We start from the raw sequence: 26,748 nt of genomic DNA on the forward strand, positions 1-26,748 counted from the left end.
AATAATAATGAATGCAAACCTATGGCCTCAAGAAAATACAGCTTATTCAAAGTAAATTAATTACTGCTAAAAATGTAGTCACATTTTTAAGATGCTGTACTTAATGATCAGCAGAAACAATAAAATAACAACTTTGAAGCAGTACTTCTAATTTAAAGTTACAGACTGGCATGCACAGAGACATATTCTAAGGGTCTTTCTTGCTATCATATACCCTGCATTCAATTCACTCCTGAATACCAGTAATCACTGTGATAAATAAGCTAATGCAATAAATTCGCCTTTCTGATAATCCGGGATTATCAAAATGGTAGTTTAAACTTGTCATTTGACTGTTTTAAGTCTAGAGTTTCACCACTAATCTATCTCATTCATTAAAATCATGTTCAGCTCTGGTTAGAGGTTGTGCTAGAACCCTGGCAAAACTGTGCAGACAAGCAGTCCACTCATGTCCAGTGGACCAAGGCCAATGGCAGCAGAGACTAAGCAAATGTACACTAGTTTATGTGCCCAGCACTGAGGAGATGCTAATCATATAAAGTGTCTGTCCCTACTGGGCTACTTAGATCAAACATAAGAGCCCCGTTCTGCAAGGTGTCAGACAGCCTTCAGTATGGACGACTGAGGTCAACGTGACAGAGTGCAAACCATTCACATTAACCTTTCATATAAACTTTTCAAATGAACTCATAAGCAGAGTTTCATTTTCAATGTAGAGCCACAGAATCATAGACCAGTCCAGGTTGGAAGGTACCTTGAAAGATCATGTGCTCCAATTTTTTGTGGGAAAGGAGCTTAGATGAGATTATCCTGTCCAGTCATAACTTGACAACTTCCAGTGATTGGGACTCAATCACATCCTTCAGTAAAATATTTCTGTCTTACATTGAGACGAAATCTCCCTCAGTGCAACTTGTACCAGTTGCTCCTGTCCTCTCCATGTGGTTTCATGTGTTGGGAGAGCCTCCATCCTCCTTGAGTACTGGAAAAATGTCCAGAGCCTTCTCTTCTCCAGGGAGAAAAGGCCAAACCCCTTCTGTCTTTACTCATGGGACATGTTCTCCTATGATCATCATTGTGGCCTTCCTTTAGGCCCTCTCCAGTCTCTCTGCATCTTTTTTGAACTGTAGGGACCAGAGCTGGATACAGGTCTCTAGGTATGGCCTGACAAGCATTGAGTAAAGCATTGGATGATCATGTCCTCACCTCTGCTAGCAGTCCCTGTGGACACAGCTCAGGATCTGATTTGCCTTCATTGCTGCAGCAGCATGCTGGATTTATGTACACTCCACCAGGACCTGCAGGTCCCTTTCAGCAAGGTTCCTTCCCAGCCACACAGTTCCTAGCCTGTTTTGGGCTCTTAGTTTATGTCATACCACATGCAGGACCTTGCACTTGTCTTTTTTTGCCCTTGGGAAATCTATGTTGGCTACCTGCTTCATTTGGCTTGCAAGTCTCTAGGAGAACTCTTTCCAGAGACTGGAGTAAGACTAATGGGCCTGTAGTTTCCTGGGTCCTCTTTTGGATGTAGTTATAAATAATAAGGGAGCAGGTTAAGTATCAAGTTCTTTCTCAGAATAATGGGAGCAAAGGAAGTCAACACACAATGAAAATTTATAAACACCACCTGGTAACACTATCTTCAAAAAAATGAAAGATTACTGGAAGTTCCCAGCTAACACTACAAGATGTTGCCAGAACTTCATTTATTTCACAGACACACACATCAGCAAAAAAAACCCCAAAAATCCAAAACAAACAACTTCTTCCAGTAAAATCCACAAACTCATCTAATTTCAGATACAAACCTCTTACAATAAATTAATAGTAACTTGAACCTCAGCCCTGATTTTTAAAATCAACAGCCAATTTTTGGACAAATAACAGATACCTTAGCTGCTATTGGTTCCTGAACTTCAGCATCTTTACTAGCACCAGCTTAGTGATCCTCAGAGAGGTCAGAAGACCTCACTTAATATACAGGACCTCAACTACCCTACTCAAATACTGCTGCCATCACTGCACCAGCCCTACAAAATTTCTATCAGCGTTTAGATTTGGCAATCATCTCCTCAGGCATCACAGGAATGATGCAATTGTAGCATTTATGTTTCTTCTGAAAGGATAAGGAATTAGCTTTCTGACCCTGTGGCAATGCTTTGCATGTCATGTGTTCCACAAGTGCACACTAGCTTGTTGTTTCCTTGGTATATGTTGAAATATACTCTTAGATATACAGTTACAATTTACTTTACAGCATGCACAAAACTCCAGACATTTGGCACAGACTTCTGTGAAGGAAATATCACAGAAAAAAAGGTAAATTCTTCCTGAGCAGACCTTAAATTCTTAAGTCATTCTAATGACAAGTTGGGTTTCTTCCCATAGTTTAAGAACAGCAAAAAATCGTAATTATCACCTTCACAATTTTTACATGGGTCATGCTAACGCACCATAGGAATAAATACAAATAAAAACAGAGGTAAAAAGGTGAATTTCTTACAAGCTTGATCATTAAACACTGCTCTGCTTAAGATGATTGCAGAGAAGCATCACTGTCGAACAGCTGTGAAATACTGAATTCAATACAAATAGCCTGATATTCCAATATACAATGGGAAAAGATACTGAGCAAGGCTTGAATTATACCTGAAATAATCTAGGAATACTCACAGTTTAGGCTTAGTTCCTTCAGCCCTGATTATCCAACGGTAAATACTTACACATGCTATTTGATGCAACAAATAATGACTCAGTTCATGGCACTGCTAATCAGGGATACGACTGTTCATTGTCTATCTAAATATACATGAATCTTACTTTACCAAAAAAGTGAAAGCCAACACTATACTAAATAAATTTATTTGGTTAAGGAGAAAAAAGAAAACTAGGGCAGCATTTCTCCTAAAAATAACTCTAAAAGACAGCCAGAATGCCTTCTAATCATTATATTAGCATTTTTTCAAACTGGGTTTGAGAATGATAAATTTTCAACTTGCTTCTTTAAGCAACATAAACAAAACAGAATGGAATGCTTTTACTGTTACGAATGCAGCAATATCATATGATTAACACGTCTAAATTTCCAGTTTTGTTAGTCTTCCACTCTAAAAATTTAGTGTCTTGATCAACTATACTCTCTTTAAGTGAGCAATTGAAACTTCCAACTCAATTTGAGGAAATTATTCTGTCACTGTCATTAACTTACTGTTAACAGCATTTTCCCACAATTCTAAAATGTTATGAAATGTTTTAGATATTAAATGGGAAGTCACCTCTTCATTGCAGTGAAATCCTGAGTAATCAGCAGAAGGAAACCCCTGGAACCCTTTCTATTTGCTTCAAAAACCAAATGCCTCCAGCCAACTCTACAATTTCCTACTGTTAATTGTTTTATATCAGCCATTAACAATTTCTAATTTAACAGTTCCCCAGCACCCTCAATTTCCTTTTGAGCTCTAACAATTTTTCCAAAGAATTCAAAATATATTTTTTCTGAGCATGGATAATATTCCTAACAGGACTGCAGTGAAGATAAATGTGTAAGAACAGAATAGAGATTAACTTCATAAATACTCTATCATGCTACAGACACTGTTAAACACTCATTTCTTTAACAGCAGGACAACTTTCCTAGCTCACTGATCAATCAATGTCAACAGAAATGTTTTCTCAGTGATGGAATTTAATTTTAGAAACAATTGGTTCAGTTTTTAATGAAATTACTTAAGTCAGGTAAGGGGACAAGTAGGCAGGAAAAGGATTTTAGAACCATTGTGACAATCACATATGACATCTCCTAGGCAATCTCATGCTTTACAAAAAAACCCTTGCATTTGTAAAGAACAGGCTAAGAAAAAAAATGAGCCAAATGAATGAACAAGATAAGAAGAGAGATTTTCAGGGGGTAAAAAGAAGCTACTCTGAGAAGATTCAGTGGTAAAACAAGTGAATAAAAATGCTTTGCTATGAAGGGGTAACAAAGGAAATAGTAACTGCATTTTGCAACTTATTATTTAGCAAACTAAGACCTATGAGCAACCATACACAATGCTTTGCAGAAAGCAAAAAACACAAGCCAAGACCAATCTGAACCCTCACAGTGGGTTTGGGGGATAGTTTTACAAGACTGAGTTTGCTAAAACAACTCCTAATGCTCTTGTGTATGGGTGAAAGCCTCTGTTCTCTTCTTCTTTCCCAAGATACTTTTTTTCAGGACCTTGCCCCAGAAACTTATTTTTAAGTTGTTTTCCAGACTCCTTCATAAGCAATCATAAATGATTTTTTTGTAGAAGGAAAAAATGCGCAAGGTTTTCTGGCATTTTAGCAAGCCCAAGTGGTTCAGGGAACAGTCCAATGAGAGACTCGGCCAGCGCAAAGCGGCGAAAATGTTATAAAATACTTTTCAGCTTTGGTGGCAGTAAGCATTTAAGTTAATTCAAGTGCTCCCATTCACTAAATCACTTCAATGCTGACAGTCTCTGCATGTCCAAAAGCTTGGTTTTCCACCTCTTTTCACAGACCCTTTGCCACATTACAAGATGATGTATAGTACCAGAAAAGATATCCAGGCTAAGACCACAAAATCTATGAGGCCTTGAAAATAGCATACGGGCCTACATACCAGGTCCAAAGCCCCCTACTCAGTGCAGATGGTCAAACGCTTCTGACAGATAAAACCTCCATTCTGAATCATTGGTCTGAACACTTTCAGACTCTCTTCAGTACTAGCCGTGTAGTTCAGGACTCAACAATTCAATCCATCCCACAACAACCAGTAAAGAATGATTTGGATATTGCCCCCACTTTGGGAGAAACCCTTAAGGCCATACAGCAGGTGAAAATTGGCAAGGCAGCTGGGGTCGATTGAATTCCACCTGAAATCTGGAAACATGAGGGCCTTGTTCTCCATGCTAAATTTCACGAGTTTGTGGTGTGCTGTTGGGAACTAGGCAAACTACCATCAGACCTTTGTGATGCAGTCATCATCACTTTGTATAAGAAGAAAGGAGTTACATCAGACTGTTCAAATTACCGTGGTATTACTCTGCTCTCCATTGCTGGCAAAATCCTGGCAAGAATACTTTTGAACAGACTAATACCCGCTACAGCAGAAGGAATTCTACCTGAAAGTCAGTGTAGTTTCAGAGCCAACAGAAGTACCACAGACATGGTATTTGTTCTCAGACAACTGCAAGAGAAGTGTAGGGAACAGAATAAAGGTCTCTATGTAACCTTTGTTGATCTCACCAAGGCTTTTGATACTGTGAGCAGAAAAGGTCTGTGGCAGATTTTGAAACGTTAAGGTTGTCCCCCTAAGTTCCTTAAAATGATCATCTCACTTCATGAGGGTCAGCACGGCCAAGTCAGATACGGCAATGCACTTTCTGAGCCCTTTCTAATAACCAGTGGTGCGAAACAAGGCTGTGTTCTTGCACCAACGCTATTCACAATCTTTTTCAGCATGATGCTCCAAAGGGCCATGGCAGACCTCGAGGATCAGGACAGTTCTACATTCATTACCATACTGATGGAAGCCTTTTCAACCTAAGGTGACTGAAGGCCCACACTAAGACCTTAAATCATCTTGTCCGGGAGCTGCTCTATGCTGATGACACCACCCTTGTCGCCCACACAGAAGCAGCTCTGCAGCGTTTAACATCCTGCTTTGCTGAGGCTGCTGAGCTCTTTGGGCTGGAAGTCAGCTTGAAGAAGAGAGAAGTTCTCTATCAACCTGCACCTCAGGAAGTCCCCCATCATCCCCATATCACCATTGGCCAATCAGAGCTCAAATCAGTCCAGCAGTTTAATTACCCAGGCAGCCTCATCTCCTCGGACGGTAAGATCGACAGAGAGATAGACAACAGGTTAGCAAAGGCATATAGTGCTTTTGGGAAACTCCATAAGAGTATGGCGTAATAAACACTTGAAGAAAAGTACCAAGATCAGTGTTTACAGAGCCATTGCGCTGTCCACTCTTTTATATGGTTCTGAATCATGAGTCATCTACTGCCACCACCTACGTCTCCTAGAACGCTTCCATCAACGCTGCCTCCGTACAATCCTTAACATCCACTGGTCAGATTATGTGACCAATACATTTGTTCTAGAACAAGCAGCAGTCACAAGTATAGAAGCCATGTTGTTGAGAACGCAGCTGTGCTGGGCAGGGCACGTCTCCAGGATGAAAGATCACCGCCTCCCTAAGATCTTGCTTTATGGTGAACTTGCCACTGGCTGCCGCAAGAGAGGAGCCCCGAAGAGAAGATACAAGGACTCCCTGAAACAATATCTCAGCCTTGGCCACATTGATCTTCATAACTGGTCTACTCTGGCCTCAAATCGGGAGGCCTGGAGACACATCATCTATAACACTGCTGCTTCCTTTCAGAAAGCACACAGGATCACTCTTGAGGAGAAAAGACAGCGCAGAAAGAACCATGCCTTGCAGAATATACCACCTAAGGAGTCCTTCTGCTGTGCCTTTTGCAATCGGACGTGTCTATCTCGTATTGGCCTTATTAGCCACCAGTGCGCTTTAACAAATGTGGATAGAGCCTTTCCCAAATCTTCGTTTGCGAAGCCTAGCCATGATGATGATGATGATGATCAAGAGCTAGGAATTCAATGGTTTCTGCTTCTCAGTTTTCAAACCTCTGCTTCAGGTAGGGTGGTTGGGCTAGGATGAGTAACCAGGCTTACAAGTCATCAGCATTTCACAGTACAAAGACTAGTGCTATGAGACAAAATTTCTCAGTCATAAAATAAATGGTGAATACTTAAAAAGCAAAATCTCCTTATTAGGGTAGCAGTAAAATTGAGGGAGTTGTCATTGGAGGAAAATGCAGTCCTGCAACTTCAGGACTGAAATATGAATAAGAATGTTTTCTAGATGCCAAACTATTAGCTCCTAGTTCAAAGGCAAAAAGGTCCTCTCTGTTCAAGATTTTTGTGCTCTAAAGTCTTAGCAGCATCTGCTTTCTGTTGTTCAGCAAGGCTGGGTTCTGAAGACTTTTGTGTACTTAAGCTGAAAAACAGCAGGATGTAATACTTTCCATATTAATCATGAGGATTAGAGACAGTGATTCCAGGCACAGCTACTAGATTTGGGAATGCACAAATACTTCAAATTAGAGCTGCACTCAAAAATCTCTAGATAATGGTTGGATACCTGTAGGAGGCCTTTCTTTACACTAGCCACTAGTAGGTGTTAGCGAGTGTCATTTCTGGCTCTAAAAATGAAGAAGAGAAAAGAGGATGAATAAAGAAAAACAAAGCAAAGACTGAAAAACTGAGAAATCAGCCATATCATCATGATTTACTCTTAATGTACACAGCAACACATGCTTGCAGCCATTTAATTGCTTTATTAATATGAGCTTTGCTTACCATTTAAAATTCAACATATGCCTTAAAACAGGTAGCGTATGTGCAAAGACAACAAATATTCACTTGAACAGGAAAACGTAAGACCTCAACAGAGTAGATCATACATTTTTAACCTCACAGCACGGCAGGAAAATGCTTTAAACCTGTAACAAGTCAATAAGAAATCTTCCCTACTGGTAAGCACAATAGCAGCCATCCATTTCAAAAGAAGTTTATCAGCAGTGAAACCTGACCAAGATAAATGAGGAAGCTGTTGAGCCACAGCCTGCTTCTGCCTGCTGCAGGCTGCCAGATAAAACGGGAACAAAAGCTCCCTGCTGTACCCCCTGCCAGTCTCCATTAACCCCTGCTGATGCTTTATTATCATCTGGGGGCTCCAGAACAGCATAGCATTAATCAGTGGGTAAATAAAAATAAATAATAAAAAAATAAATAATAAATGCTCATTATGTAGCAGTAATGAACCAGAAACACAGCCTGTAAGAAACATGCAGTTTGGTAGCACTGCGATGAATTCCACAGGCAAGGGAAAAAAAAAGAAAAAAGCATGAAGTACGTAAAATCATGAAAAACTACTTAAGGGCAGGAGAGGCAAGTACGAATGTGATCCTCCTGCTTTTAACCCCCTTGCCAAATATACACAAATACCTAAAGCAAAGCAGGGACCATGTCACAAGTATCTTTCTTTCTTGCACCTATGCCAGTGTCCTTTCTCCAAATGTAAGTTTAAAACATTTAGGGAAGGCCAAAGCATCTTCTATTACACTTATATAAAAAATGCATGGCAAGGATATGGAAAGTGCAATAACTCTCCTCAGGATTCATGGTTGCCATAGGAGAGAAGGCAGTGTGAGCAAACAGAAAGACTTGAAATCTTAGTAATATTTTAGCAATCATAGATTTTGATAGTGTCATTGCAGCCTGAGATATATTTCTACAGCCTGTCACAACAAAGTTAATCTCTCATAAAAGACTATAAAAGAAGCTACATAAGATCCAGGGGGAAATTCACTGATATTCATCAATAAAGAAACTAACCACTACGTCTGCATTACTGAGCATATGGGGCAGTGTCTCAGTTCTGAACAGGAGAGGGTTCATTTCTGCAGTAGCCAGAAGGGGTCATGGCCAGGACCTGGAGGTTATTCTGTACCCCCTCATGTCACTGCCAGGGGAAGGGAGTCTCATGCCAGGAGAAGGGGTTCCTTCTGGTGAAGTAAATGTGGTGGAAGGAGCCCTCAATATTGTCGGGGGGGGAGGGGGGATGATGAAGTTCGTGTGAATAATTTCTTTTCTTGTACCCTCTGTCATTACTATTGTTGTTACTGCTGGTTTTCTTAATGCTGTTTCCAAGTAATTGTTCTTATCTCAACCCATGATCTTTACCTTTTGTGCCTCCAATTCTCTTCTTCATCCTACCACAGGGCAGGGAGGGCAGGAGAGGGAAGGGGAAGGAGGGGAGCAAGCAAGCAAGCATGGTTTGGAAAGTCTCAGTGGGAGCACTAAATTGGAGAGCACCATTCCTAAACAACAACAGCCTTACTTGGCACCCCAAGTGAGGCTCCAAAGGTTGAGATAACAACAGATCTGCCCAGAGCAGGTTGGAAACAAATTTATCTAAGCATCTGTTATATTAAGTACAGAACCGCTGGTCACGATGTTGCTTGGTCTGTTCACATGGATGTGGTACCTAACCCTGCATATATTCCCATATGTGCCTGTCCCAGTGCTCTTTTCTAGAGCAGGGAGAGGGATCAGGATTCCTTTGTTGCTGTACTGGGGGATATCGGTTTATGACATTATTAACACCAAGGGCAATGAGGGTCAACTGGGACGTGTTGCTCTCCTACGCTTACCTCTGGCACTACCGTGGTGTGTCCATTAATAATTGTCCCCAGCTTGTGAAGGGAACAGGGGAGGATGACTTTCCCCCTCTCTTTCTCCCTCAGGCCTGTTACAACAGCTTTTGAGGATTCTGAATGTCCCTTGGATGTTAAGGAAAGCATGTTTTTGGTGCTAGGTGTACTAGGTCTTCTCAGTGTATTCCACACCATGTTTAGAGTTACAAAAGAGATTTTTAGGAGGGTCTTTCAGAGACCTGCCCCAAGGGTGGATAGCCTTGCATGGCATAGAATGTGGCAGGACACGGGCCAGTATTTGGAGGACTTCTTTCCTCCAATGGTTTTAAGTTCACCCCTGAACAACTACAGGACCCTGTTCAAGTGACAAAATATGTGAAAGAAAAAGGTTGTGGTAGCTACAGAGAGGCACAAAGTTATGCACTGTGCTGAGTCCTGGCTACTGTTTATCAGACACTGCTTGATACTAAACACACCCTCAGAAGGAGGAGGAAAGCAGACCTGTGTCTGCCACAGGCACTGTGACCACTCCAACTGCAGCTGAACAACTGTGCCAATAGCAGTTGCCCCTGTATAAAAGAAGAAATCCAAGACAAAATCAGTTTGCTTAGTGAAGGATGAAGAAGTAGGGCCCTCAGAACAGGAGGAACAGGCAGGGCCAGAGATAATCACCCAATCCCTGTCCCTGGGGGAGCTGCGGGATACGCAAAAGGATTTCAGCTGCCACTCAGGTGAGCCCCTGGTGAGCTGGCTGCTCCAGTGCTTGGGTATCATGGCCCACAATATGGAACTAGATGGTAGTGAAGCCAAGTGACTGGAATCCCTGTCCTGGGATGGGAAGAGCATTGGGAAGAGGACAGAAACACTCAGCCTCTGGAGGCAACTCCTGTCAAGCGCAAGGTAAAGGTATTCTCTCAAGGATGACCTAGTAGTGTGCCCAAGCAGGTGGAATGCCATGGAGAAAGATATTGTTCCTGAGAGAATTAGCTGTGCTGGAGGTAATCTAGAGGGATTCAAATAACCAACCCTGTAGATCCAGATGAGGTCCAGTGTACACAATCCACGCGGTGGAAGTTTGTACAGAGCACACCATCATTGTATGCCAACTCATTGGCACTGATGTCAACGAAAGAAGGAGAACAAGCAGTGCTTCAGGGGGAAATGTCCCACGCCCTGTCAGGATGGACCACAGCCTCTGCTATTGGGAACAAGCCTGCTTGAGAGAGAGGGTGCACACCACAAGATAACCTGTGGCTTTGCCTGCATGACACAGAGAGAACAAGAGGAAGTGGGATGGGAAACCCACCTCTGCCCCAGCAGTTGAGAGAAAGAACAACCACTGCAGGAAATTCTTCAAGGATAAATGCTGCTTTGGTTTCCGGTGGGCAAGTCCTCAGACAGAATAGGAGAGCTCACGTTACTTCAGATCCTCTTGAAGGGACCTCCAGGTCATATTTAAAAGAAGTGAGCAACAAGTACTATGACCAGGACTAAAGGGGCCCTGTCTCCAGCCAGGTAAAGGGACAATTGGATCTATTGGACTGTGTGGATCCCATGGCACATCAGACCCACAAAAGTATAAGGCTTTAGTTGACACCAGAGCACAATGTACCCTTATGCCATCGAGATATGCAGGTGCAGAACCCACCTCTTTTTCTGGGATAACGGGGATCCCAACAGCTGATTCTACTGGAAGCTGAAGTGAGCCTGACCAGGAACAAATGGCAAAGATATCCCATTGTGAGTGGCCCAGAGGCCCCATGCATCCTTGGCACAGATTACCTAAGGAGAGGGTATTTCAAGGACCCAAAAGGGCATTGTTGGGCTGTTGGGATATCTGCTTGGAGACAGGAAATTGGACAGCTGAATACTTGCCTGGTCTCTCAGAGGACCCTTCTGCTGTGGGACTGCTGAGAGTCGTTGAGCAACAGGTACCGATCGCTACCGCAGCAGAGCATCGTCAGCAATCCTGCACCAACCGGGACTCTGTGACCCCCATCCACGAGATGATTCATGACCTGGATGGCCAGGGAGAGGTCAGCAAGACTCGGTCACACTTTAACAGTCCTATGTGGCCAATGCCTAAGTCCAATGGAGAGTGGAGAGTGACAGTAGTCTGTCCATGGTCTGAACAAAGTCACACTACCACTGAGTGCCACTGGAACTCAGGATGAACTGGAGTCCAAGGCAGCAAAGTGGTGCCACCATGGACATTGCTCATGTGTTTTTCTCCATTCCTTTAGCAGCAGAGTGCAAACCACAGTTTGCTTTCACCTGGAGGGGTGTCCAGTACACCTGGAACCGATTGCCCAGGGGTGGAAACACAGCCCCATTATTTGCCATGGATTGATCCAGACTGCACTGGAAAAGGGTGAGGCTCCAGAAGACTTGCAATACATTGATGACATTATTGTGTGGGACAACATAGCAGAGAGAGTTTTTGAAAAGGGGGAGAAGGTAATCCAAGTCCTTCTGAAGACTGGTTTTGCCATTAAGGAAAGTAAGGTCAAGGGACCTGCCCAGGAAACTCAGTTTTGAGGAGTAAAATGGAAAGACGAACATAATCAGATTCCAATGGATGTGGTCAACAAAATAGCAGCTACATCCCCACCAACCAGGAAGAAGGAAGCACAGGCTTTCCTAGGCACTCTGTTTTTTTGGAGGATGCATATTCCAGAGTACAGTCAGACTGTAAACTCTATTATATGATCCAGAAGAAGAATGATTTTAAGTCGGGTCCTGAACAACAATAGGCTCTTGAACAAACTAAGCAGTAGCAATTCTATTTGCCAGTAAACTGCAGTGGAATTCCCTTTCTCAGACTTACCCAGTCTTCCCAGTAACACATGTAAGCTTTTAACACCTATAACCATTTCCACAACTTACCATATGTTTGAAGAACCATCTGCTTTTGTTTGTTCTGCACCCATCACCTCACATTAGTTACAAGGGCCAATTTCTTCTGTCAAAAAAGGTGTGTATGTGGAAATGTTGGTCGCCTTATAGATAATTTTATAGATCTCTGTCACACATATCTAAATAACCACCTTCTGCAATTAAAAAAAAAACATACCCACATCCTCAAACAAAACTAAAATCCAAAATACCAAAGAAAAACTGTGGGAGAATTTCTTCTCTGTTGCTTTAAAGGTTTCAGCCAGACTGTTTGAAGATTGACTGTACGTTGATAAGAGTTAACAAATGTTAACATTTTATAAAAAGCAGTAGAAGTAATATCATAACTCTAACACTTGGAGACCCTTAGGAAAAAAAACACAAGTAATTCTGAAACCTTAGGATGATAAATCTTCTCTGATGCTCTGCATAGATGTCACATGACAACCTGGAACAGACTCATTCTGCTGGCTTACACTGCTTGAAGAACAATGAAATGGAAATTGTCCCAAAAGACTTTGTGCCAAATCAAATATCTTCTGTCCTGCCACAGACATGGTAATGTTGGCATAAACATTCTATGATGTGTTCTAGCCACTTTGACAGAAATGCAGCAGTGAGCTCATGCCTGATCTAGATGAAAATTTCTACACAAACTGATCCAGCATTAAATAGAACCATTATTAATGAATAAGGAATCTCAATGTCTTGGCAAGCATGACAGCAAAGAATGCCTAACTTTCCTTTTGCAAAATACATTCAGGTCCAAGAAAGTATAAGGGCTGAAGTGCTCAATCTGTTATAAATAAATCTCTAAGCATAGCTAAGGCTATTTTTCCCCTCTTTTCACAGAGCTGCTGTAATGTTAGGTGAATTACAGACAATAAATCTTGCTTTCAGGACAAAGAAAACTCTGCTCCCTGAGGCTTTCCCAAAGACTTCTTCAAAGCAACTCACCTTGCAGGACTGGAGTTACTTCAGCTCTGAAGAAGAACAAACAATTATGTGACCTTTCAGCACATGACTATGACTTCACCTTGACTGATTTGCAGTTATAAATAAGTAAAAGCAATTTTGTAAGGCCAGAAAAGATATTGTGCCTAATATAAGTGCTAAAAATTATTTACAATAGTAAAGAATCAATAAGGAAAGCTATAATTCATCAAAAGAAAGACAAATATACCAGGACTTAGCAAAGGTAGCTGGTGTTACTATGCGCTAGGCAGTAAGTTTTCTGCTTCTCTTGGAAGCTTTTGACAGTAAACTGATGCAATACTAAACAACACTATTTTCTCAAAGACTGACAGATAACAAATGTCAGATTTGTTCCAATAATGTTACACAACAAAATAAATGCAAGATTTTCAATGTGGGAGAGAAGAAAAAGTGCCTTTTTTTTTAATTGCGAGTTTCAACAGGACATGTCAGAAAGAAAGGGAAATCTATCCCCTTGCTGAAACTCTAATAAACCACGTGAGAAGCAAAGTATAGAGGATTTCAGTGAGTACAAGTAACTATATGTGAAATGAGATTTATTTCTTTAAAATATGTTTTAGTAGCATCTAAGATGAGCAGCACAAAGAATGAAAGATGATTTTTTTTTTTAACCTAAAAACATTAATCCCATTCAAAAGCTTTTTCCCCTGATGACCTAAGAATTGACTTATTTAACAAATCCTTCTCACACATGCTTACAAAGAGAGCTCTACTACATGGATGTAATTTCCATTTTACACACATTAAAATGAGGAAAAAATAGTGAGTAACTTGCCCAGAGACAGAGGAGAAATGGAGGTGTTTCTTAAAACAAAACTCAACCACTATCCCACTGCCCATTCAGCTTATATCAGAATATGAACACCTAGAAGAGTAGAGTAACTACATTCTGTAACTTCACGGAATCAGAAATGCAAATACAATTACAAACCTCTATTTTGTCTGTTTTGGCATCTCCCCAGTACATTTTGCTTTCTGCATAATCCAGTGCCAGTCCATTTGGCCAGCCAAGCGAGGTATTCACCAGCACAATTCTGTCTGAGCCATCTAATGCTGACCTTTCGATCTTTGGGATTTCTCCCCAGTCAGTCCAGTACATGTAGCTGCAAAGGAAACAAAATCTTAAGAACTCTTATTAATCCAAACTTTTAATATTCACATAGCTTCTTCTGGACTACTCTTCCCCAAACCCACATACCATGCAGAAAATTACATTTCTAAAATAAATATATTTCTTTACCTAGGTAAGGATGCCCAAATCATTCAGAAAGAACTGGCATGTACGCACACTGTCCCTTTAAGCAAAACTCCTATATCAGTCTGCTCAGCAAGACAACATAATCAGTGCTATTATCTACAACAAACAAGCAGATCCACACAGTCCCCAAAAATATTTTTAAAAAGAATAGTACATAAAGACATGTAAGATGACTACCCAGGTGGTCAAAATAGAGCAGCAGTCCTTGTACCTCAGACCTTTTTAACTTTCAAAGAATCACAGTATTTTCATTTTGAAGGCTCAGAAGTTTACCACTGCATCCCATTATCTACATACAAGTAGACAGAGTATCTTCTTCGCATGACTAATATTTTAGAAAATGCTCACAAACAGCTCCTCACCCAGCCATGGGATCCAGCACAATAGCTCTGGGTTCTTCCAGGTCTTCTGATATCAAGATTTTTCTCATGGTCCCATTGAGTCTTGTAACTTCAATACGATCTGTGCCGGTGTCCGTCCAATACAGATTTCGGGCAACCCAGTCCACAGCGATGCCATCGGGATGTGCAATCTGTGCTGTAACAACAAACTGACTGCCCGACCCATCGATAAACGAGCGGCGGATGGCCCTGACTTCATCATCCGTCCAATAGATGTATCCTTCCAGAGGATCAAAGTCAATGGCAATGGCATGACGGATGTCCTCCAGTGGCAAAACGATGTCTGTAAAATCTGGGGTGTCTAAGGAAATTCGCCTCAGATCTGTCCGGCGGGCTAAAAGCAGCAGTGCAGTGGCACCTGCATGAACAAGACAAACACAACCATCTCACAAATGCTGTGCAGTAATCCTGTAAATAGCAAACCTGATTCTGTGCCACTTGGAACAAGCTAGACTGGCTACCTTGATTTCACAGGACCTAAACAAACTGCTGGGCACCAGCAGAGAACACCACTCAAAGGCTTCAAATGTGAGGTTATTCTTCTGCAGAACAAGTCAGGCATGTTTATAGAGAAAATTCAGTGGTCATTTCCTTGTCCAGAATTTATCATGTTGAACATGTTTTCTACCACATCATTCCCTCCAAAGATACTGAAATAGATAAGCAGTGACGATGCTGCTGTTTTATGCAAATCAACAGATAGCCTGCAACCTCATAAATGAAAAATCAATTATATAAATAATTTACTTACTGTTTGCTGTTGTTGGTTAAGGGACAATCTTGACAAACAAGCTGCATGTTTCAACAATGCCTTAGAAGTGGAAAAATTGTAACACAGAACACCGCAAGTAAATCACTTTTGAGAAACTCTTATTAGAGCAATCAGATTTGGGAACAGACAACTGTCCAATGACTATGCAGAGCAGGTGGGCTATCAACTTCTTCCACATTTGTTGAGAACAAGCTTATTGAAGACATTAAGATAAATAACAGTGTCTTATAAAGTAATTTTGAGCTGGCTTTTGAGTCAGAAGTCAGAATCAATAAATAACTAAGATCAGCTTGCACTGCAGAAAATGTTTTCACATAGGCAACACAGAATGTTTAATGGTACTCAATGACATTTACTGTCTAATCTAATTAACTTTTATTTTCTATTCTGCCACTAGATTTCAATGTAATGAAGGATAAACAACCACCACACCCCATTCCAATTAAAACAGCCTTATCAGTTTGGAGTCTTAAGGAGATAAGAGCAGATCAGGCCCCAGGGAAGCCTGAGCTAGGGTGAAAAATGCAGGCATAATTGCAGGGAAAGTGTGGTGCAATGGTTCTCCTTAAAGAGAGGAAAGGGTTTGGCAGGGACTGATGGGGCTTGTGTAGAGAGGTAAAGGTTTAGGAAAATAAATGTGTGAACTTGCAGTGAAAATGAGCAATCATCAAGCCACATTCTGTCCATGGCTCGATCTTGATCTTAAAGAGGTATAAATATGGCCTAGAAGACTGAAAGAGCAATAACCAAAGTAAGTAGGTTGGTGATGAAAGAAGAATTTTGGTGTCTGTTGCCAAATTTATTTTTTAAAAAGACAGTAATTGATGTTCGTGCTAGTTGAAACCTCACTGCATGCCAAGCTTTGGAGAGATGCCAAAGCAGCCATTGCTTCATTTACAGCAAGTTTATTGTGTTAAAAACATCTAAGACACTTTCACAGTGCTGCAAGAAACAGCACCTTTCAACAACTGAAGTTCAAAATATTATTACAAGTGTTTCTGATTAGTAGTCCAGCATGGATTAAGATCAGCTTTGGGATCTTCTGTTCTAAAACTCCTTGTGTTCAGAAATATATGTACATACTACTCAATTGTTCTTCTAGTGAATAACTCTTATGAATTAATTAATCAGGAAGGGGAAACCTGTAATTACATGTCTACGTATCCTCCAAAATACTGTAAAGCATGTGACATAGAAAATGGAAAAGAGGCATGCTAGTAAGGTTTTTTTATAATTACAGAAGCAACTAATTTTGACACAGTAGTCTATATGTACATCTGTATTTTTTGCTACTAGAGTATAACAAACAATTCAGCATCAAGATTCAAGCATACAGATTCATTATGGTCATACAAAGCATTAGTACATAAATAACCCTAACAATTTTGGTTCAAGTAAGGAACAAACCCCTAGTACTTTTTCTTATCAATCTCATGGTCATTTATCCAAGTTACATTTTAAACAAAACAATCATAGTAAAAACCCTGAACAATAATAACTTTTTTGCATTATCAAGTAAAACTAAGGTTGAGCAAATGCACTAACCTCAGAGTTTGAAACAGTTAAAAAGTCATACATTGTCTACCATACACAGAAAAAATGTCAGGTATAATTTAAAAAAAATTTATGTGCTCTAGCTGAAGTTGACAATCATTTTAAAGAACCAATGCCAGGCCTCCCGAAAGACTCAGCTGAGTATAACCATTCCCTTTCTGAAACTCACCCTTAAAATTGACCAATTGACCTTTCCATTCTTCTCAAAGACAACCCATTTCAACAGCTTCAGCATCCTGCTTTCAGGCTGCAACTGTTGTTTAAGTCAAATAACCCACTGTGTTTAAGCTTTAATTCAGCACTGGGAAATGACTGGCTTTTAGCTAACCCATGTTGCACTCTGGAACCCCAAGCTAAGAATTTCATGGTCTTTATCTGGGGGCTTGGCTAGCATTCCAATCCCTCGATCAAACACCACCCCTCACCCCTCCAATCAAGCAACAAAAAGTTTAAAGCTTACTTTAGAGCTATTACCCAACCATTTGCAAATGAACAGCTCAGCTGCTTTCTTAGATCAACAGTCATTTAGTGAGAACACTGCTGAAGGTACTCAAGGTTGCCAGGAGGTAACAAAATCAATCAATTTCGTTCACTTATATCCCAAAGACCAGTTATGAAGGAAAAGCTAAGATGACAGCACGATCTCCAGACTTCTTGACTCTTGCCTCTCTAAGAAAAATCAAGCCTCTAAGGATGAGCACGATGGAGAATAGAGAATCACATTTCAAAAAAAGAATAAAAGGGCAGAAAAAAACAACACGGGTTGCATGCCAGCACCTTTTTTTTTTTTTCCAATTTACCAGCACTTATTAGAAGAACTGGAATGAACCACAAACATATAAAACACCTCAAACCTTAACTGGTGCAAGTCAAAAGGTGCATGGAGGCTGCAACCAGAACTCTGACCTCAGCACACATATGCAGACATGAGGCAGTTTTCCCTCAGAACACCTCAAACCGAACATAGAAGGATGAAGTGACCGAGCCAAACACACAGGAGACTTGGAGCAGAGTTCAATGCCCATGATGCCCTCTTCTCTCTTAACTACTGGCAATCTCTACTGCACCCAACACAAGCAGGCCTGCAGACACAAGGGCATCTCCAATACAGTGTTGGGTTTAAAGGCACAGACCAGCAGGTATGCCAAGGTCTGTGCTCACAGCCTTCAAACTACAGTGCCCAAAGTTCCCATGCACACACCTGCAGGCAGAGTAAGCAAGAAAAATAAGGTTGTCCTATATCTAAAGTCAGGTCCCTCTGTGTGGATTTCCCACACAATCTTACAACCCCACAAATTCCCAAACTGTTCCAATCGGGGACTAAGCTCAAGATCTTTTTAGCAGTGCCTAAAATCACAGGATATGCAAGATAGTTAGCAATTTTTTGAAAATCAAGTCACTTACTTGTCTAAATACTCCAGATCCTTAGTTTTGAGAGCTTTAGCCTACTTTTACTAAGCACTTTGAAAGCTGGGATTACAAGCTCACAGATGGTACATTACATTAGTCCTGGAACTAATACTTTCCTCAAAAATTCACTATTAAAATTCTAAATAATTTAAATCTATGTGCTAGCTGAAGTCAAGGGAAGGGGGAGAAAAGGGGAAGCATGCAGATACATGCAATAGCATAGTTTAAAGTCCAATGCCCTTCTAATCTTTTATAATTAATTACTTTTCCTTAATGTTATACAGACCTCAGTCATTTGTAAGTTACTGAACTTTAAAACATCAGTGGTTGCTGAGCTACACAGACACATGCTCAGGAATTCATACATAAGGAGTGCTAGACACAAGACATGTATAATGCATTCTCTGTATCTGAGAAATCAAGATTATTTATACATCCCAAACAGAATTACTTCACATTTGGACCAAAACATTTAATTCCCAAATGTCCTTCCCGGGTTGTAAAGTCACTATTGTGAAAGAGTACCTGATACAACAATACAAACAAGTTTTTTTCATCTAGACAAGCTCAGCCACAGAACTACAAAGGCAAAAGAACATGCATCTGAAACTAATCCCATTTTTTCTTTCCTTCAAAAGAAATGAAAGAATGAGGGTGTGAAATTCACGTCTTCATCTGTGCAGTCGAATCAGGATTCTGGCTATTCTGGACAAAGCGAATTACTCATTGGGCAACCCTAAATTGCAAAAGGAAGTGCAAAATTCTGGTTATTGCCTCCAGGCCTACAAGCAAAATAGGATATGAGCATCCTTTGTCAAAATAAAGACCTTTTTTCCTGGAAGAAAACAGAATGGCCAAAGCAAGGCTGAAAGCTAAGTCTGAAGCAGTGCTTTTTCTTCATGAGGAAACTCACACCTTCTTGCTCAGCTGAAGTCACCATCAGTTTTTTCAGTACAAACCACGTATTTGTATTGGCAGTAGCAAATTCAAGACACAGGTAAATTCCTTAGAGGCAAAGACAGAAGCGGAGCACATGGACGGAGAGATCTTTAAGCACAAATAAGAATATAACTCCAATGACAAACTAATTTTTGTAAGAAAATTTAGGTTTGTTTTATAACTATCAAAAGACCATTTATATGTAGCACTGCCAAACTCAGAACAGCAGTGCACATAATACTGAAAAAGAGAAATCCCAGTATGTTCTGCAGAAGGACAATAGATTACCAAGAATATGTCAAGAGGAGGTAAAAACTCCCTGGCAGAAGTGCCAGGGTGCTCAGAAAGGACTCTTCACTTCGGACATTATTGATTGAGGAATATCTGGACATGAAAAAACTTACTCTGCCTCATTTTTCTTTGAGGTACAGGGATTTATAAACTTTCACCTTGGCAATGGGGGATCTAAAACCATGCTACAAGCCCACATCTCAGTCACTTAACTGTTTTGATTTTATTATGATTTATTAGAAAAATAGGTAATTTTATTCTAAGCTATCATCCTTTCCTGAAACACTATGGAAAATTGTTTCAAAATTGGGGTGTCAGTGTGTGTGTGTGTGTTTGTATGTGTTATTGTATTCAAAGATCTTGCAAGAAATAGTAAAACTCCTCTAAGGTGTGATATAAAAGCCTCTACAAAACCCAGAGAAACTAACACTGTGAGAAAGGCAAGGGAGGAAAAGATTTCCTATAAACCAAGATTATTCAAAAACCCTAGGTTGTCATGGAAACTGCTCAGGGAGGTCAGCCAGCCTCACCTTTGGCTGTCAGGATCATCTGTCAATGCCAAAGCACTGCAAATACCACAAACACACACTCAAAATTCACCCGTCAAAATCTTTCCAGTCCAGGCCAGTACTCTCAACAACGCAGCATAAATTAAGTTCTCTCCTCAAAAGGGCTCATTTCATCATGAAACAATTCAGTTTAGGAACCAGTCTGATTTTCGTCTACTGCTAGAAGACAAAAACTCATCATCATTTTTCACCTTTCTTCACTTACAAGTCACCAGTCCCTCCTTCCCCCACAGTCATGTACATGTCCTAATTGCAAACAGAGATTTAAGCACTCGGTGTTTCAGCATTTCAGCCTAATAGCTATATACTAAAACTATCCAAGGTAAAAATGTTCAGTTCTCAGCAACAGTTATAAATTCTGAGACACAAGAAATGCCAAAAAAAGTGAATTGATGCTTCTGAATATCTCTGCATGAGAAGTTGAAGTCCTTTTAATAAGGTTTTGAGGGGTTTTTTAATACCATTCCTCTACTTATCTTTGGTAATTTACTTTGATACACTGCAAAGGTGCCATTCAGCTCTTAGCACAGGGTAGTTAACCTGTCTAGCAGGTTACCTCCATGAGGAAATAGGGCCGAACTTGAGGAGCGAAACAGGCACTTCTGTGATACAATGACCTGTTCCTTAGAACACAGCACGTGGGGAGCAAAAAAGACACAGCCCCTCTTGCCTGAAGTCCCCATCCCTTTTCCTACCAGCACAGTCAAAGGGAAGGAATTACTTTCTCTTGATCTCTCCAGGGCTTGTTCCAACTTTTGTCCTTAGTCCTTCAGCCTCTGTTACTTTTCTGTTCTAGTTACGCTTGGCAAGTGACCAAACTTTCGTAGAATCATAGAACATCCTGAGTTGGAAGGGACCCCTCAGGATCATCAAGTCCAGCTCCTGGCCCTGCACAGGACAGCCCAAGAAACACACCATGTGCTTGAGAGCATTGTTCAAACACTCCTTGAGCTCTTGCAGCCTTGGGGACCCTGACCACTGCCCTGGGGAGCCTTCACCACTCCCCATCCCCCACATGGACTTTCTGTGCAGCTCTGCTTTTGCAAACATGTCTGTATTAAGTAACAACTGCTTTGTTGTTATCAGCTGCCACAAAGGAGTTTATCTGTGCATACAGAGTTGTGGTGGGAGGAAACAGTTTTCCCCCCATTTTGAGTCTCGTGTGGTTGTCTGGAAAAAACCTTCTCACACTGAGTTGAGATGTGGAAGGGGGTTTGAAGATAGGGAATTAAATTTTTAGGGATCTCAAATCATGACACAAGTATTCTCAAAAAAGCACATGGATCCATGTCAAATTATGACTACTTATGACCAACCCGGAGCAGTATTATTAAAGCTTGTTCCTTATACCAATAGAAAAGAAAACATTTTGCTTGTGTATTGGTAAATTCTTACAAACAATCCTGCCAGGCTAAACTGGGAGCTGTTTTTCACACAAAAGTAGCAATTTATTTTAACAAGGTTCACACAGACATTCAAATAATCAGCAGAGAGCATGAAATAGCATGAAATTAAAGAAAACGCTGAACAGTAGCTGACAAACCTACAAGAATTTTTAAAATATAAAACTCCAATAAAAAATTATTTCTGTATACATTTAATTTAGGCTATTTACACTAAGTTCTGCTGCATCATTTCTTCCTCCATTTACTTTTGTCATAGAGAGGGGATCTGCATAAAAGATGGTTAATTATGAGCTACCTAACTATCTCCCAGTGTTAATTTTGATTGTTAATGTACTACAGCAATCACAGCACATCACAAGACCTATACTTAAAAAATGTAACAATTTGAAGTCACATACAGTAGTTCACAATGAGACACTAAAAGCAGTTTTGGATGAGTGCTTGCAGCTGTAAATCTTGATCACATCTTGAGTTTTAAGGTTGAAACACTTTCAAGACCCCTAAAAACATGGCATTACTTTCACTTCTTCTCTACAAATGTAGGTGTCTAACTTTATGTATACGAATTGAAAAGAGATTCCAGGTGTATGTGTGTATAATACATAGATATCAGATTTTATAAAAAACATTTAAAAAGGGTTTGTTGTGCAACCCTATTAGCCAAATACTAATTCACGATCAATAATGTCAGAAACATTTTAGAGGCAACAGAAGAGGTACGTATCTTTTTCTCTAAGAAAAAGGAACAACAGAGCCCCCAAAAAACTTGCAAGGAGTTAGTACAGAGAGAGAACTGCACCTTAAATTTTGTAACTGGTGGTAACCTGCCCTTCGGCCATAAGTATCTTTCTTTCTTTAAATGTAGAGGGCTTTTATCTGTACTGCAAAAGCCTGCATGATTTCAGAATTTGCCACCCCTAACGTGCATTATATCGTGAAGCTGGAAAGAATCCCTTTCCCTCCAAAAGCTACTTTGTGCTTAATCTAAAGAATTTTTTAAAAACAAAGCCTACCATCTTTGCAGGTCTTTCCATTTTCGAGAAGTTTCACACCAGTGGGACATGCACACTGATAAGAGGGCTTGGTAGGAGACATCAAACACAAGTGGGAGCAGCCACCATTATTAATTCCACATGGGTTTGTAGCTGTTAAACATAAATCACACAGATTAATGCTTCTGATAACGAATGACCTCATCTCATGTGTTAAGACACACATGGCATTTGGCATTTGAGTGGTAGAATCGGTGGCAGCAACACAGATTAAAGGAGGAAATGATAAACACAGAACAAGGAAAAATTACTTCCAAGTGTTGAGTAGTGGGGTATTTATGGTACCAAAATGCACAGATGTTGAATGTTTCCTTTCTTGGGAAAGTAGCACTTAGCTCTAAACAAGAACCTTGTTTCAGCTCTGCTCTTCTCATTTTTACAAACTATTCAGCATACTGGTGCTGAATATAGGTTGTATACATAAAAACAAAACGCAAACACAGTAAATTAACACAATGGTTAAGACACTGGTTATTACACAGAGCTAGTCCTGCTTAATATCATCTGCCAAATTAACACTACTTTCCACTCAGGAACTATTACTTCAAAAAAATAGAAATACCATGTTGCCTGAAGTTATGGCACAGAAAACAAAAAGGAATATGACAACAGGATAAATGTGTCAGGCAGAAAAAAAGTAAGAGATGGTGTTTTTTCCTTGCACTTAAAAATGCCCAAAAAACAATATAGAGAATATCTGGTTTCTCTTTGGGGTCTTTTGCAATCTCTGCATTGGAAAAATTGTATCATGATGTTGGTGAAGTCACCCACCACCATATAGAAAGACTAATTTTTGCAAATCAGTTCCAACTTGCAGTTAAAAAAAGAAAGAAAGCAAGATAGCTTACCATTTGGCTGCCTCTTTTGGCTGAAAGCATGGATATCCATGGGAGAGAAGATGTTGGAATGTATTTCACGCAGGTCCTCCCCGGAGTACTTGCTGCAGGCCAAGATCGAATGTGTGTTCCAGTCAGTCCAGTACAACATGTCCCCAAACAGCGTCAAAGCAAAAGGATGTGGAAGGGAGCCTTTAACCACTGCTTGCCTGATAGAGTACAGGGAAGAAAATGAATGCTCAAACACAATTCATGCTACAGTTTTGCTTGAACAGAGCTTTTGTGAAGTTTTACAGTGTAAGTTCTGTTGATCAGAACTTTCTATTTATTTATGGGAAAAAAATATACCGCCCCCATTTTGGGGAATCATATGAAGGAGCAATACAGCAGTATTATTTTTGGGCCGCCTACTGGTGCTGAGATGCCTAAGAGCTGCCAACTGAAATCCTTATTTAGGTCTGTGGCTACTTCTTATGACCCCTTGAACACTCAATACCTTTAGGGCTCTGTGCCACCAGGTGAACTGGGGGGAATGCCAGCTGATTTTATGCAAATCTGATGGCTCCCTGCTGATATACGATGTCCACCAATTTCAGCCTTGGCAGATTTCAAACTGAGATGAACTGGTCAATGAGCTGTCCATCCATCTCTTCCAGTTTCACTCTTTTAAACCATTAGAAAAATACTCTAATGGAAAATAGTTTCACTATAAAGTAACTTAAAGTTACTTTTCATGATTTTCATGATTCATTAATTATGATAATTATTAAGCTATTGTTTTTATTATAAGCACTGCCATTAAAGAGTTCAAGTGATCTTCTGCCATGGTAATGGTATCAATTCTGAGCAAACTGGGTCACTGCCTCTCTCCAGGTTCATAAACAAAATTAAAGAGTATACCCGTATATTTTATGTATATATACAAACACATGCTCATTAGCAAGCACAAAAATGCAGAACTAACATTACTGAAGACAGTTTTTCCAGGCTCTTGTGATGTAGAATCTAATTACCTGTACCCAAGTTCCTCAGAACTGGAATTAAGTAGCTCAATTCTTATGGTTACTTTATTCAGAATCATAGAAAAACTTTGTATGGAGAGGACCAACACCCTGCTCAAAGCAGGGCCACACAAGTACTATTTACACAAGCACTTCTTCCCATCTCCTTTCTTCTTAACTGCATGAGCAGACATGTATTCCCACATACACAAGCTCCTGATGAACAGTAGGGATCGCCATCCATTTTCCAGACTGAAAACATAAGGGTTTGACACACAGCCCTGCTACTCCTACTATGAACACCAGCCTCCCGATTTTCTTCTTGCAGGGAGGAGAGTAATTATCTATATATTTACTGAGAAAACACCTCCAACACCACAGACATCACTTTTGCAAATAAGTCTAACTGAAGCGGTTTGCAGGTGACAAAAACACTTTTATTTTCCAAATATTTTCTGCTAAAATATAACAGAAGAGTATATTAAAGCAAGAAACCTGAAGGTGTCTCTGCCGATGACTCTGAGTACAAAGAGACTACAGTCATCACTGCTGTTTCACCTCTGGAAAAAGATGCATTATCTTTACAGTTTTGGTTTTTTTCCCTCTGCTTAGGAGAAAAAGATATATGTTCCCTTACTTGTCACTCTAGTGTTCCGATTCTACACCAAACAAAATTTTCTAGTTCGTGGTATTTTGCATTCAAAAGTAGGACATATTATCTTTTACTTCTTATCTCTGTCTGGAGTCAGGTATATATTTGCTCCTAATTAAATGCACCAACTAAGCATCATACAAAAGACTATTGTAATATAATTTACAGCTGAAACTTACCAGTGAAACAGTGAAGTCAGAATAACACAACACACTCCTGTACCACACCAAGTATCTTTATAATTCTAATTCCGTAAAATATTTTATGAACCTCAAACACTAAATGTATTCAGATTTGAATAATTTTAGTTTAGACCAGGCTTGGAGAGTAAGTCTTTATGACAAATTTATGACATTTTTCATAAGAAAAAAAAGAAACAAAAGTCCAAAGCTCTCACTATAACCAAAGCTACACCAAAGACAGCATTCCCATGCACAAGAAAAGCCACATTTGGATAAAGCATTCTATCTTACCTTAAAAAAACTCCAACCAAACTCAAAACCAAAAAAACCAACAACAGAAGAATTTTACATGTGATTAGTACCCACTACTGCTAGTGGAAATAAATCTTTAAGTACAATAGCCACTGTTTAACATACCTAACTTTCAGACAACCATCTATTCATATGACAATGCACAGGCAAACTGTGACCCCTATTTAAACCAGCCCTTACTTGGAGTCTCGGACTAAGGAGCCCTTCATTTGACTGTACCTTCAGTTACAGCCTTGAAGCGATTACTCTTCAACTTGTATATTTGTCTCAGCAGATACAAGGTTGCAACACACGATTATGGCTTTGGGCCCAAACACAACAGTGTGTATTTCTTGCATCTCACTAAGATGAGTATTACCAGTAATATGTACTCTGTATTCTTTGTTTCCAGCAAGCCACTAGAAGGTGCTAGCTCACTTTCCCTCAGCAAAGCCAGCAGGGCTTTTTTCCCCCATTCGAACATCCTCCAAAGGCCACACTCGCAGCCTTGCTGAACAGCAGCCATATGATGAACGTCAGCACAGAAGCAGTGGCTTAAGGTGTGCTCAATAATACTCTACAGCCTAATGAGGAGTGAGAGGAAAGGACTGGAGAGCCCAGCAATTAGAAAACAGGAAAAGGAAGAAGACAGAGAACAAGAAAAGACCTTCTGATGGCTGCTGTGAGGCAGTCATGCTTCAGCACGACCTACTCTTGGAACTGCAGAGCTCTGGTTTCAGTGAGCAAGAAGAGGGGTCCTGACTTCTGCCTTGACCAATTATTTATTAAATACACCCAGGTGGATGAAGGGGGCCAGAACATCCCCTTTAGTACTCAACTTTTGCACAGAGTTGGTAGGTGCAGGTGCTTCCCACGTACCGGGTGTTTCCCAAGCTCAGCGTTGGGGAGCAGACAAGTCTCCACATTTCTGGCCTCACTTACGAAGCCACTGATCGGGGTATCAGGTAAAGTGCTGCAGGTGTAATTGGACTGAT

The 26,748-nt window shown here is 40.4% G+C and overlaps 1 protein-coding gene across 2 annotated transcripts in view; it reads right to left on the reverse strand.

Annotated features, from left to right (window-relative positions):
• LRP6 (LDL receptor related protein 6) overlaps positions 1–26,748 on the reverse strand; it is a 129,294-nt gene that overhangs the window by 41,369 nt on the left and 61,177 nt on the right. For both annotated transcript variants that reach the window (XM_017832856.1, XM_017832857.1), the window contains 4 exons: positions 23,640–23,836; positions 22,753–22,884; positions 14,760–15,156; positions 14,071–14,242 (listed from right to left, as the gene is read on the reverse strand). In XM_017832856.1, the coding sequence (XP_017688345.1) occupies positions 14,071–14,242; positions 14,760–15,156; positions 22,753–22,884; positions 23,640–23,836 (898 nt within the window). The remainder of the gene's footprint in view (positions 1–14,070; positions 14,243–14,759; positions 15,157–22,752; positions 22,885–23,639; positions 23,837–26,748) is intronic.

Source organism: Lepidothrix coronata, unplaced genomic scaffold, assembly GCF_001604755.1.
Source record: "Lepidothrix coronata isolate B3197 unplaced genomic scaffold, Lepidothrix_coronata-1.0 Scaffold208, whole genome shotgun sequence".
NCBI lineage: Eukaryota > Metazoa > Chordata > Aves > Passeriformes > Pipridae > Lepidothrix > Lepidothrix coronata.